Source organism: Mytilus californianus, unplaced genomic scaffold, assembly GCF_021869535.1.
Source record: "Mytilus californianus isolate M0D057914Y unplaced genomic scaffold, xbMytCali1.0.p SCAF_1, whole genome shotgun sequence".
Taxonomy (NCBI): domain Eukaryota; kingdom Metazoa; phylum Mollusca; class Bivalvia; order Mytilida; family Mytilidae; genus Mytilus; species Mytilus californianus.
Window position 1 is genome coordinate 112,876,253 of NW_026262581.1, and position 14,676 is coordinate 112,890,928.

Genomic DNA, 14,676 nt, shown 5'->3' on the forward strand with positions numbered 1-14,676 from the left:
AAACACATTGTGTCAAGTAGTTAATAATTTACTATATCAAAGATATAGGAAGATTGGTATGAGTGCCAATGAGACAACTCTCCATCCAAGTTACAATATATAAAAGTAAACCATTATAGGTCAAGGTACGACCTTCATGTCCATATATGATGCAGTCCGGTAAATCCGCCCACATAAGGCTTTAACCATATGTATTTCTGCTTAATTATATACAAATTGTATCAAATTTAACATAAATTAATTCACTGACAAATCAATTTCGAGTAGTTTATCTAATTTCCCAAAAAATATCTGAAATAAATTTTAAAATCAACAAAGTGGGTCATTTGTGTTTTTATCGGAAATGTGTTTGTCCGGTAAATCCACCCATGTGCAGTAAATATGTATGAAGGGCCAGTTGATCACATATTTATGAAAGGATAAGGTGATCTATTAATAGACCACTTATAAAAGGATTTCAGACAATTGAAAAATAAAGAAATTTCAAGTCAGAAATAAGTTTTGAAAGCAATAATATGATTATCGTTAGCTTCAGGAACTGTTTTATATATATCACTAGATATTTTGGTAATAAAGGATTTTTCTTTAAGATTGGACATGCAGTGATGATAAGTTCAGTTCCTATGAGTAAAATAGAGGACCAAATATTCACGGAAGTGACAATTACTGAAGTAAATGGGAGTGGGTGGGTTTACTGGACGGGTGGAATTACTGGACACTACTGTACTAATGATGTTGTACTTGACATATTACTGTTTGCATGACACACGGACTTACCATAATTGGTCTTGTTAATAACACAGTTATTTGTTTTGTCTTTCTGGAAGCATGAATACAACTTATCTGCTGCTTTTTCTTGCCTGTAAATAATAATAAAAAGATATCATTCAAGATCCAATTGGTATTCAAAGTACATATAAAAGAGTCACTTTTTATTTAAAGTTCATGTCTCATTCAATGTATTGGGCTAGAGCTATGCTGAATTTGAGAAATTGTCAAAGTCTGATGCAACTACTAATGTCTTCTTCAAAGGGATTAAAGTAAGGTGAACTTAATCCATTTTCAACTGATTTTTATAGTTCCTTCTTATGTTGTGCTTTAATACCACTGTCCCAGGTTAGGGGGAGGGTTGAGTGCTCACAAACATGTTTAACCCCGCCACATTCTTTATGTGCCTGACCCAAGTCAGGAGCCTGTAGTTCAGTGGTTGTCGTTGGTTCATGTCCGTCATATTTGCTTTTCGTAAATTGTTTTGTTATAAATTAGGCTGTTAGTTTTCTCAATTGAATTGTTTCATATTTTTCATGTCAGGGCCTTTTATAGCCGACTATACAGTATGGGTTTTTCTCATTGTTGAAGGCCGTATGGTTGCCTATAATTACATCCACGTCATTTGAACTTGGATGGATAGTTGTCTTATTGGCAATCATACCACATCTCCTTATTTTTATATTAATACAATAGATTTCAAAAAAATCACTATGCTTTGTTTATACTACATTCTGTGAAGCCAAATGAGAGTGCTATTAATTCAATTTAATTAATCAAAACATATTGTTTCAATTTATGCTTATTCCAAAATACTGCTTACCAGAATTTTCAATGATGCACTATTATAGTTTAAAACCAATAAGTTGAAAAAAGGCAGGCCCAAATAATCTAGCTTACTCTACAGTAAGGGTATTGCTCATTATTGAAGGCTGTATGTCCCATTGGCACTGATACCACATCTCTTCATTTCTATATTGTAACCTAGACCACATGAGAAAATCATATAACACAGATGGGAAATTAAATCTGATTGTTCAAGCAATGACACTCAATTAAATGGTGTTCAAGATATAAATTTTGAATGTACTATTACCAGAATAATGTGTGTATTTTGTTGCATTTTGCAGTGCACATATCAAAGCTAACTGCTTCTTCCATAAAACTATATATTTGGCATAACACACCTCTGCCTAAAAGCCATCTGTGATAAAACCAAGCACTTTGGTCATCAGGATCTGTGAATACTGCATTTTGAACTATTTCAAATTCTAAAATTAAATAGAAATAAATATTCAAATATGTTTTTTCACACAAAAATGTGTTTATACCAATCTACTTCCTGTCTTTTTTTTACAGAGTAATTAACAAAAAGGTGGCATGTATCTTTCTTCATGGTATCTAAATCATATACTTTTACATTGTGGCCTTAAGCCTATGCATGCCATCACCTATCTCAGAAAGGAAATATTTTTTGTGTCTGTTATAAAATAGCAAGACATATCATATAAAATACTAAATTGACTTACCAATATCTCACATTATTTTTGTAATGAACCCAATGTTACCTCAAAGTCGGGATTTTTTTTGTTTTTCAATGATGGCAGACCTTTGTTTCTGTTGAGAGAGCAGCACAACAACTGTCAAAAAAGGACAGTTGTTGAAATTATTCATAACTGGATAATATATATCTTGGCATAAGGTATGTATAATCATTTACAATCGAAGAGTATATGTATATCTACCTAACACATCCTTTAATTCATAATAATTACCTGTTTATCACTTTTTATATCTTTTTAAAATAACTTTTATCAATGACCTCATTTTCATAAAATACCTTTTAAAATGACATCTTCTTGTACCCATGCTGGTTGTGTAGGATCAGGATGTAACATGGGTAAAAGTTTACTTCTGTAATGCCAGGATGAATAGTTAGAGAAATTTGTGGTTATCTTTTGTGTAGTAAAACCTAATTCATCATCCAGGCTAACTTCTGCCATCATTACAACGAAACGTCTGTAATCCCAACAATGGACTGGAAAAGAATATAATAATGTCTCATGTTATATGCATGATCAGTGAACTGTTTTCAAAATTATCAAAGCCACCATGTCACTGATGTTTTAATTTGTCCAATGAACTTACTAAGTATAGCCTGTTTGTTTAGTACAGTAAGGTTTGCTCATGTGGAAATAAGTTTCAGATAAATAATGATTGTTTTTATATTGAGATGTGCACATGTGAAGATAATTTTCAGACCAATTATGGTTGAACACAGTGATGTATAATTGAAATTAACTCATCCTCTTCATTTGAATTTTGGTGGATAGTTGTCTCATTGGCAATCATGTGCTGATTTAATAAGAAAAGCCCTTTTCAAATGATTTTCATAGTTCATTCTTATGTTGCGCTGTTACATCACTATCCCAGGTTATGGAAATGTTTAATGCTCACAAATATGTTTGATCTTGTCGTATTCTGTATGTGCTGGTTTGAAGTCAGGAGCTTGTAATTCAGTGGTATTTCGTTGGTTGCTGTCTGCCATATTTATTTTTCCTTTAGCATTTTCAGCATAAATCAGCAGGTTATTAGTTTTCTCTTTTTAATTGTTTCCCAATTTGTCATGCCTTTTATAGGTCACTATATGATATGAGTTTTGCTCATTGTTGAAGGCTGTACAGTGCCCTATAGTTGTTTACACACTCATCATTTGGTCTTTGGTAAATAATTGTCTCAATGGCTTATTATTTATATTCTCCTTATCTATATATGCAATTTACCTATGTTTCTTATAGCACTAATATGAAATAAAATATAAGTTATATATTTACTTACAGTTTCTTTCATCATAATCTAAGAAAGTATTGCACAGTTGTAATTCTCTATCCCAGTCTGGTTTAGGCATGTTCTCCATAATAAAAGTTCTGTGGTGCCAGGTACCATAGGATTTAGGATTTACCTTTAAACAACTCTCCAGAAAATATAATTCACTATCCATTATCTTCTGAACCTCATCTGTTTCTCTGTAGGAACATTTGTAAATATAGTAAAATTACTTATACAAAACAGAGATCCACTTTTGAAGGAATTGTATGTGAATTAGAGAAGAACTCGTCTGTTTAATAAATACCTATGTTTTATATATCAAATTGATCTGTTCAATATGTGGTATAATTAACAAATGTCTCTTGCAAGCATATCAATAAATGACCCTAGCGCTCTCCATCTGTTAATAAAATTACAAAATAAAATGCTCCGCTGGGGCCCAGCTTGATACGACCGCAGAGGTCGAACCCTGAACAGTTGGGGCAAGTATGGACACAACATTCAAGCTTGATACAGCACTGAATTTGGATTGTAATTAAATATTTGACACAGCATAGGTTTCTCACACAAAATGAAAGTGGTCTAAGAACTTAAAAATTTTTAATTTACCTATTCAAACCATATCATTATTATTTGCTTTTATATATAAATCAGAAATAACCAATTTAAAATGGAAAATTTTAAAGAAAAAAAGGAAAAAAAAATCCCCCCCCAATTTTTTGAACCCCCTTATGATTTATCACCCCCAAACTCAATCCCAGCTTTCCCTTTGTGGTATGGTACCTTGCAGTACAATTTCAGAGAGATCCATACACTTGAACACAAGTTATTATCTGGAAACTAGAAAAATGCTTGTTTTTTGGCCCCTTTTTGGCCCCAAATTCCTAAACGTTTAGGGCAATTACCCCCAAACTCAAACCCAGCTTTCCCTTTGTGATATGGAACCTTGCAGTACAATTTCATAAAGATCCATACACTTACACACAAGTTATTGTCCTGAAACTAGAAAAATGCTTATTTTTGGCCCCTTATTCCTAAACATTTTGGGCAATTACCCCCAAACTCAATTCCAGCTTTCCCTTTGTGATATTGAACCTTGTAGTACAATGTCAGAGAGATCCATACACTTACACACAAGTTATTGTCATGAAACTAGAAAAATGCTTATTTTTTGCCCCTTTTTGGCCCCTAATTCCTAAAATTTGGAGGCAATTACCCCCAAAATCAATCCCAGCATTCCCTTTGTGATGTGCAACCTTGTGGTACAATGTCAGAGAGATCCATACACTTACACACAAGTTATGTCTGGAAGTTACAAAAATGCTTATTTTTGGCCCCTTTTTCCTTAACTGTGGGTACCATAACCCCCAAAATCAATCCCCACCTTCCTTTTGTGGTATTGAACCTTATGGTAAAATTTCATTGAGATCCATTTACTTAAACTAAAGTTAGAGTGCGAAAACTAATGTGTCTTCGGACGACGACGACGACGACGACGATGCCAACATCATACCAATATACGACCACATAAATTTTTTTGCGGTCGTATAAAAACGGCAAAAAGTGATGCAATCAAGGAAAAGAGAGAGTTTACTGTTAAATGTTAAATGTTAAATGTGTCAAGTGATTATATTTACTAAAATGGGGGCGTACAAGTTACTCTGAGAGAGAGAAAATAGGATGACTTTGTTTAAGGTTATCATGAAATTATAAATGGAAAAGATTCTAATATAATGTTCATAGACCAAGACTGTAATATTGTATGTACAATGTATTGTGAATTTAGGAAAACTATCATTCATTTCAGGAAATTTAATCATTAAAATAGCAAAACTATAAATGATTTCCATGGGATTATGCTTAATATACCTAGTTTGAAGAAAATGAACAAATATTTCTTTTCTAAAGTTCCATAGTGTATAGAAGTCAGGGTTAACAGCAAGAATTTCTCCTGTTATCTTCAAGCCCTCTTCATCATATTCTCCATTTCCTCTCTGTAATTATATAATCAATTCTTTAAATATACTTTTTTTTTCAGGCTTAGATTATACATACACATTTTGTTGAAGCATAAATAAGTTACAAATCAGTTATCAAAATTAAAGGAAAGAAAACTAGTATGTTTGGCATATATACTGTAAATTCAGAAATTATTGTGAGGTTTTCATTAATGCAAATAATGCGACTGAGTGACTATTGTAATAATACCTGTATGCAGATTTTCCTGATATCGCAATAATAAATCTCACATTTTTGTCCATCCTTGAAAATTCACAATAATAAATGCACGCAATAATTTCTGAATTTACAGTAATCACCATAAAGAATGGCCCCTACTGATTTTCAAGATTAGAAGTCAAAATTCAAGCTGAAAAAATTAGAGATGAATAAGTTAAAACAGTGTTGGAACATCACAAGGTTTCCATTATGTAAGTGGCTTGTGAAAATTACACAATACAACTTAATACAACATTCAACTATTACAACTGCATCCAATAAATTAAAAAAATCTAACAAAACTTTATCTTTTTTACTTCTGTTTTAGTGGAGTCTTTTTAAGTTTAAATTACCTTACAGTGTGATTCAATGTCTGTTGTTGAAGATTTAACATTGGATGACCAGTAGATATTGTATAATGGTTTTTGGTTGATACTTTTCTCATAAGTAATTGTACCAAATCTCTTAATCTCAAATTGTATAAACATAATGAAACTGTCCTAATAACTTGCAGTCTTCTTTACATGTATTTCTAACCTTTTTAAATGCAGCTTTAGTGCCAGCATTGTAAAGTTTCAACTTTTTCTCTCTTTCTTTTCTCTTTGCTTCCTGCTGTTCTGCTGTAGTTTTGACCTTTATTCTTCCATGCTAAAAACATTAAAACATAATTATTCTAAATAACGTACACTCAATGATTGATTGTTGGTTGCTTAACATCCAGTGGTAAATATTTCATGCATGTTCAATGATTGAAAAAAAGAGATCATATTGTAACCCCTGTCTAATTAGCATGTACATAATTTTTAATGAAACTTGAGACTACTTATTAATGACCTAATGGCATGATAAAGTGAGAAAAGGAAACAAATTAAGAAAATTTGATTTACTAAAAAAAAAAAACATGAGGATAAAGTCAGACAATCATGTACACTTTTCAACATATTTAGTAATATTGCATTGGGAGAAACAAAATCAAAGGGGCATGAAAAATATAGCTTAAACTATCAATCTTTTTATAAAACCACTTTTAAATTCATAAAACTTTTCAGAAATTTAAGTAAGAAGTCATTGAACCTTTCCCCCCACTATTTCAAAGAATTTCTATAGAGATCCTGCATATCTAACAAACAAAAAATACACTAATCAAGTATCAGCTGAAATAAATTGGTTTTTTCTCATAAAAACAAGTTTCATAAAAAATTGTGTTATTGTAGAAATTAAACAAAAAATACCATACTGAATTCCAAAGAAATGTATTCGAACATTAATTAGCCGAACATTGTTTCAATTAATTAAGAACCCCAAATAATTGATAGGACAAAAAATTATATATGGATCATTGTTCAGCTCAAGTTTATAAATAGAAGTTACTAATCTTCAATAAGGTATGTAACTTCTGTAAATAAATCTGACCAGAATTATATAATGATTATAAATTGTATCTTTGTTTATGACCAATCATAATGATTCATTTTGTCAGGTGTTAGATTCTAGGTTACCTTTGATATGTTTACTTAATACATGCACTATGATAACTGATAATTGTGAATCAGTTGTCAATGTTCTCATATCATATAAATAAAAGAAGATGATGGGTGTATGTCAATGAGAGGGCAGCCAAACAACATTTAATTAATGTGTTATCATAACTTAGATGATGTCACCCATTCTTACAAGGAGATAGATCCTGGCAATCTTTAGAATAAAAACAAAATAAAATGTAAAAAATAGGTATTTAACTTTTATACATTTTAAGATAAATCAATATGGGAAATTTCATAAAATACAATGCTATTTGTATAGAATGCAAGTTAAAATTGTTACCATCTAGATATATCACTATAACTTAACTTCTTATTTCATCTATACTTTTCTGTGATATGTAACTAGATATAAGAAGATGTGGTATGGGTGCCAATGAGACAAATCTCCATCCAAGTCACAATTTGTAAAAGTAAACCATTATAGGTCTAAGTATGGCCTTCAACACGGAGCCTTGGCTCACACCAAACAGCAAGCTAAAAAGGGCCCCAAAATGACTAGTGTAAAACAATTCAAACAGGAAAACCAACGATCTAATCGATATAAAAAACGAGAAATGAGAACCACATCAACAAACAACAACCACTGAACAACAGGTTCCTGACTTAGGATATGTATGTTTTAGTTTATGATTCTGAAATTTGCTTTGTTATAAATTTCTCTTTTATTATCTGAAGATATGTTCAAGTTAAGAACATGAATAAAAGAGATATGAGATTCGTTTTACTGAGAAAGCATCCCAAAAGCACAAAATAATCCAAAAAATAAACTTCTAATAATCATTTACATTTTGTGTTGTTGAAGTAAAAACATGAAAAGGGATTTTTTACTGCACAATACTAACATAACTTTATCCTAATTTAGATGTCTTTTTATACTACCTATATTGTGTACCCTGAACATTCTTGTAAATCTTCATGCATTTAGTAACTTTTAACTTGTGATTTTTTGCCAAGGTTAGTGTTTTTGAATTCTAACTTTTTTTAAATCTAAAATTACTATTAAGTTCCAAGAAACATTTGCATTCTAGCTAACAAACAAGATATCACTTTGTTTTTATCATTATTTGTCACATGTTTATCAGACTCAGGTTGATGCAGGTAAGTTTGATACAAATTAAAGGTCATTTTCTGGAACAAAACCAGATAAATCTATCATCTATCTGTATGTCCACCTATGTTAGATAATTATCTAACAACTACATCATGTACATGTATAGATACATGAGTCACTGATAACCTGAATACAGCCCTAAATATAAACTATCTATCTAGACTAACTTCATTCTTTCTTACTTGTCTTACAAAGCATAACCTTAATTACAAAATACAGATCATGCGGGAGATAGTACACTTACAAGCAGGCCAATGTGGAAACCAAATTGGTGCCAAATTTTGGGAGGTCATTTCTGGTGAGCATGGAATTGACCCAACTGGATCCTATCATGGAGACAATCCTAACCAGTTAGAAAGAATAGAGGTGTACTACAATGAAGCCATGGGTGGCAAGTATGTACCAAGAGCCTGTATGGTGGACCTGGAGCCAGGAACTATGGATGCTGTCAGAAGTGGTCCCTTTGGACAAGTTTTCCGTCCAGATAACTTTGTGTTTGGTCAGAGTGGTGCAGGAAACAATTGGGCTAAAGGACATTATACAGAGGGAGCAGAGTTGGTGGAATCTGTAATCGATGTTGTCAGGAAGGAGTCTGAAAGCTGTGATTGTCTTCAAGGATTCCAATTAACACATTCAATTGGTGGTGGGACAGGATCTGGTATGGGGACATTAATTGTAGGAAAGATCAGAGAGGAATACCCTGACAGAATAATGAAAACATACACAGTTGTTCCTTCACCAAAGGTAAATAATTTCAGTCTAGCAGATGTCATCAGTTATAGAAAACAGTAGTTTCACCCAGCCCAATTTTCATGTAAATGTTCCATGTTATGAACCAGTTCAAAACTTGTTCTATGTAATATCTAAATGTTTTAGTTATTTTAGAATTGTGTGTTAATGGAAGATCTTTGATTGTTTCTGTTCATTCAAAACTTTAATAGACTCTGGGCAGTTTTGAGCTTGACATAATGTATGGACACATGTCAGTTGTTGAAGCCTGTATGTTGCCGTCTGGATGTCTTTTAAATGTTTTTTTTTTATTGGGTTACTGCCTCACTGAATTAAACCCCAAATTTAATTTTCCTTATTTGTTAATCACCCTTTATGAATTGATGAAACTTCAAATTTTGCTCTTTTTAGTGTGTACTTTTAACTTGAGAAGGGAGTGCATAAGTACAGGTAGGCCAGTTAGTACTGAAAACAAAAAGAACAAAGTGAGGAATTCTGAAATTACAATGAAGACCATGTAAATGTTTAGCAACTTTTTTTCAAGTGGTAAATTTTAATTTTATCAGAGCCACTTAAAAATTGCCAAAAAGGGTAAGGTTTACATGTAGCTCAGGTTAGTTTATAATCAAGTCAACTCAGAGTTGAATCCAATGTTCAGGAAACAGGGGTGCAATTATCAGTACGGGTAAAAATTACCAATTTGGTGCTTTCATGGAACAATTTTTTATATAAATGTTACATAAACTGTTGACACAGAGATATATCTCACCTGTATGTAGTTTTGACAGTAAAATGCAAATTGTTGAAATTTAAAGAGCAATATTTTAACATGTAACATATGCAAATAAGTTAAACCGCCAGTTTAAGGGGAACCACTTATGATAAATCAATGATATTTGGTATGTAGTTGTATTAGTATTGAAAAATCTTATTTCAAAGGAAATTGTTTGGCCCTGCACCTTCAGTCATGGTTTCCCTTAAACTGACAGTAATCAGACACGGACCTAATCATAAACACAAATTGTTGATGCTGCCGCTGCCTGAAACACAATACCTAAGTCTTGTTCTGTCAAGGCAAGACAAAAATTAATAATTCATATAATTTAACAGTTTGGACTTTCAACAGTTCAGATACACATATATGAAAGCCAAGTTCAGATACACATATATGAAAGCCATGAGCTCTTTTCTATACCAGTCTATAAAAATATGACTGAAAATTGAGACAAAACTAAAAATATGAATAATGACAAAATATGATTGAATTTGATAATAAAATATAACCAAGATATATTCAAAGCATTATTTTAACCTCTTTTTACAGGTATCAGAAGTTGTTCTCGAACCTTATAATGCCACACTGTCTGTTCATCAATTAGTTGAAAATACAGATGAAACCTTTTGTATTGACAATGAAGCTTTGTATGACATTTGTCTCAGAACACTCAAATTGAAAACTCCATCATACAGCGATCTTAATCATCTTGTATCTTATACTATGTCTGGTGTTACAACTTGCTTAAGATTTCCAGGGCAGCTCAATGCAGACCTCAGAAAATTAGCTGTTAACATGGTGCCATTCCCTAGATTACATTTTTTCATGCCAGGTTTTGCACCATTAACTGCTCGTGGATCTCAGTCATATCGTGCCTTATCAGTTGCAGAACTTACACAACAAGTTTTTGATGCGAAAAACATGATGGCAGCTTGTGATCCCAGACATGGTCGATATCTGACAGTTGCAACCATATTCAGAGGCAGTTTATCCATGAAAGATGTTGAAGAACAAATGTTAAACATACAAAATAAGAATAGTCAATATTTTGTTGAATGGATTCCTTGCAATGTGAAAACAGCCGTGTGTGACATCCCTCCAACAGATATGAAAATGTCTGCTACATTCATAGGAAACAGCACAGCTATTCAGGAGTTGTTTAAGAGAGTCTCTGACCAATTCACAGTAATGTTCCGTAGGAAAGCTTTCCTGTTTTGGTATACTGGAGAAGGCATGGATGAACTTGAATTTACTGAAGCAGAGTCCAACATGAATGACTTAATTTCAGAGTATCAGCAGTACCAGGATGCTACTGTAGACGATAATCTTGGTGATGAGGAGTATGAGGAGGAGGAGGAACCAGAGGCTGAGGGAAATCAATAGACATTTGTATTCAAACCAAAGAACTTTGTTTTATCTATCAATAATGTGTCAATTCTCAATTTTTACTGAAACATGTTCATTTGATCAGATAGGGCTATGTGCCCCTTCATTCATGAAGATTAAGACAGTTTAGTAAGGTTTTAATGTACAAGAAAGCTAATTTTTTAATATTATTCAATGAATAAATACTGCTATTCTTATCAAGTAATTACATGTACTGTACATGTGAATTAATTTATATTCTTGGGTACTAATTTTTGTGGACTGACAAAAAATTGTATTTTTGAAGATACTTGATTTTCTTGGCTTTGCAAATGTGTGCATACAAGCCCACAAAAAAATTTGTACTTTGTTGAAAATTCGTGTTTCACCTTTTAACAAGAAAGTCATGAAAATTGGTATCCCATGATAATAATGAACTCATGATCACTGGAGTACAATTCAAAATCCACGATAATAAATGAATCAACAGTAATATGTAACCTTCAAATTACATTGTATATTACAACTTAAGAATATGACTGAAATAAAGTCTTATTTACTCTACTGCGTGCATCTACAAAAATAAGGAACGATTGCACACAAACTTTATATAGACAATATACTTATCCTTGTCTCATGGGTTTTCGTGCTATATAGAATGTATTGTGACGTCATAATTTCCATTGAAAAAAACATGCATAGTACGAATTCATATGACGTACGAAAACATATGATCTGACCATATAGTTGGACATTTTGTAGACAACAGCATATATAAAGATAAACAAGTTCTTGGTTTGAATATCATATTCATTTTAAAGTGTGTATAAAAGGTATGGGGTGTATGTAATTTGTAACCAATCCAACAACACAATACAATAAAAAAAAAGACAGGTTAACACATGGTCTTCAATGATAGGCAAGTGTACATACCATAATATGTCAAACTCTTAACCCCCTTACCATAAAGTTGAAATCAGTAATAATTCCTGAACAGACAAAACTCTAAGATTAATAACTATCACTGATCAGGTTCCTAACTTGGGACAGTAAGCCACATTAAAAACAGGTGGGGTTAGACTATTTTTGTTTGCACAATATATGCATTGTATGTGCACCCCTTCCGCATTGGAATAACAAAGAAATCAAGACGTGTAAAATGCCCAAAACAAACTAACAGAAAAACAAACAAACATTTCGACAATAAAATAGGGAATTCAATTGATATTTATCCAAAAACATATGAAATGCAATGATTGAACAACAACTATATAATCATAACCCTATTTTAATAAGTCTATTTGAGGAGACAAATTTACAATTACTTAATTTGTTAGCTTTATAAACAACACATTGTGTTACCCTAAAAAGCTGGATGCAAAATACCACTTATTATCCAATTCCTGCCTTTGGAAAATCCTGATCCACCCCTAAAGATTAGAGTACACTTGAACTCTGCAGACTGTATGTGCAGTACATGTATATCTGAGGAAGTTCATTATCCAGGTTAAAGAACAGTAAGAATAAAGAGTTTTTGCCTATATCATGTGTTAATAAATGATATAGCTATAAAATTTCATCTTCTCACTGCTTGACTCGACATCTCAAAAAATGATGAGTCCCTGCACTTGCCTTCTAAAATCCTTAGTGAGAACCCTGTATAAGTAGCAGTACTTCTTATTTACTTCTGCAAACTTTTAGATTGCACTTCCAAATAATATTAAAGTTAGAAACTAACTTTAAACTGAAATATCATTTAAAATTTTCAAAGGGAGAAAAATAGGATAATAGACCAATTAAGAGTCCTTTTTTTTGAATGAGTTAGGTGGGTTGTTCCGAGGTCAATCGGTATAAATGACGTCATTGAACAATCGACTTTTACTGCTACATAATAACATGAGCATTGTGACATCAGAAATGTATGGGTAAATGCATGAATGCAAAAGACCTCTAGTTTTTATTTTTATCCCAATTGATCATTTATACGCAGACTGAGCTAGATTTCCGTTCACACCAGGACACTTGGATATTTCTCCTTAAATTATTGGAAAGAGGGGGAGGGTACCTAAATTGTGAAATCAATTCCTCCTACAATTTTCAACCCAGATCATTGAAACTTCACAGATAGATTACACACATCTTAAAGTTGTGCACATGATATCATGGAATTGTTCAATTTGTTGGAGGATTTTTTTCACATTTTTTCCAGACCTGTGAACTTTTTTCAGCATGTTCAGCAAAATTTTCAAAAATGGCACCAATTTCTATGTTATCCCAGATCTTTATATCTTCACAGAAAGTTTGCAAACCTATTGAGATTATGCACCTTCTTTTAAGGAGTTGTAAAAGTTTTTTTCCCATTTAATATTGCCATATACATAGAAAAATAACAGATATGAGTATCCATACATGACACAAAATCAGTACATGCAGAGCAAAAAACACACAAAGAGCAAAGGAACAGCTTATATATTTGAATGTTTGGTATAGACCATTCTCCTTCAGTTTTCAAGCTAGAAATTTTATATTATGCAGGGTGTTAGAACATGCATGTATATATATATATATATATTTACGGAAATGTTTTGCACCAACAAGCACACAAAGGTAAGGTTTTATATATATGCAAAAATGTCTAGCCGTCAATGATGATTTCATAACAATATTGGGTCTCAAAAATCTGCCCAAAATTCTCTCTCAAAGTGCAGACAAAAAAATGGCTCCAGCGTTATGACGTTGTAGGAAGGCGTCACAGAAAAAAATTAAAATAGCCTTTCAAGACATCATAATTATTTTCACTAACCAAACTTTAATTTATTACTGATTCTTTTAGCAAAGGTTCTGCATCTGCTGCAGTATTTTACAATAATCCCAATGGTATCTTTTTCTTTACATTTACTTACCATTTTTGTACGAGTGAACACTTAACAGGTTATCTTCCAGCCAGTAGAAATACTTTAAAATACGCTCAGTATGGAGAAGGTAGTATCAGCCAAATGTAATCGGTAAATTTAGCATGTTATTCATAAAAATAAGAAAATGATCAGGAATTTTTCTTTCCGGAAGTATAGGCTTTTCATATCTCCACGTAAAAGAATTTCCTACATTCTAAAGTTAAACCTAAATCGGTATTATCAGAAAAATCCGGAACAAGATCAGATTTAAAATGGTCCTAGACTTACAGTTAAGTTTCATGCGGAAAGCTTTTACACAAAGGATAAACATGTTTAACGTTTGCTAAATAATATAACAAATGTATAGATTAATTAAATAAAAAGTTATAGTTTACAACCAGTTTCTGGTATCTGTTTTAAAATTACTACGGTCCTAGTTTTATT

The 14,676-nt window shown here is 32.1% G+C and overlaps 2 protein-coding genes across 6 annotated transcripts in view; one reads left to right on the forward strand and one right to left on the reverse strand.

Moving 5' to 3' along the window:
• LOC127711190 (geranylgeranyl transferase type-2 subunit alpha-like) overlaps positions 1-14,411 on the reverse strand; it is a 31,598-nt gene extending 17,187 nt beyond the window's left edge. For all 5 annotated transcript variants that reach the window (XR_007986582.1, XR_007986594.1, XR_007986588.1 and 2 more), the window contains exons 1-7: positions 14,242-14,411; positions 6,352-6,462; positions 5,467-5,591; positions 3,607-3,794; positions 2,609-2,806; positions 1,956-2,039; positions 778-860 (exon numbers count right to left, since the gene is read on the reverse strand). Coding sequence is in view for 1 of the 5 variants with exons in the window: in XM_052217161.1 (XP_052073121.1) it covers positions 778-860; positions 1,956-2,039; positions 2,609-2,806; positions 3,607-3,794; positions 5,467-5,591; positions 6,352-6,462; positions 14,242-14,244 (792 nt within the window). In the remaining 4 variants the exon portion in view is untranslated. The remainder of the gene's footprint in view (positions 1-777; positions 861-1,955; positions 2,040-2,608; positions 2,807-3,606; positions 3,795-5,466; positions 5,592-6,351; positions 6,463-14,241) is intronic.
• Positions 8,628-11,902, forward strand: LOC127711333 (tubulin beta chain-like). Its single transcript, XM_052217341.1, has 2 exons — positions 8,628-9,213; positions 10,523-11,902. Exons 1-2 carry the CDS (start codon positions 8,692-8,694, stop codon positions 11,354-11,356), a joined length of 1,356 nt encoding a protein of 451 aa, XP_052073301.1. The 5' UTR covers positions 8,628-8,691; the 3' UTR covers positions 11,357-11,902.
• Positions 14,412-14,676: the final 265 nt, after the last annotated feature.

Coding starts and splice junctions, on each gene's coding strand:
- LOC127711333 (XM_052217341.1), top strand. CDS start 8,692: ATGCGGGAGATAGTACACTTACAAGCAGGCCAATGTGGAAACCAAATT. Junction 9,214..10,522: donor CAGTTGTTCCTTCACCAAAG/GTAAATAATTTC, acceptor CTCTTTTTACAG/GTATCAGAAGTTGTTCTCGA.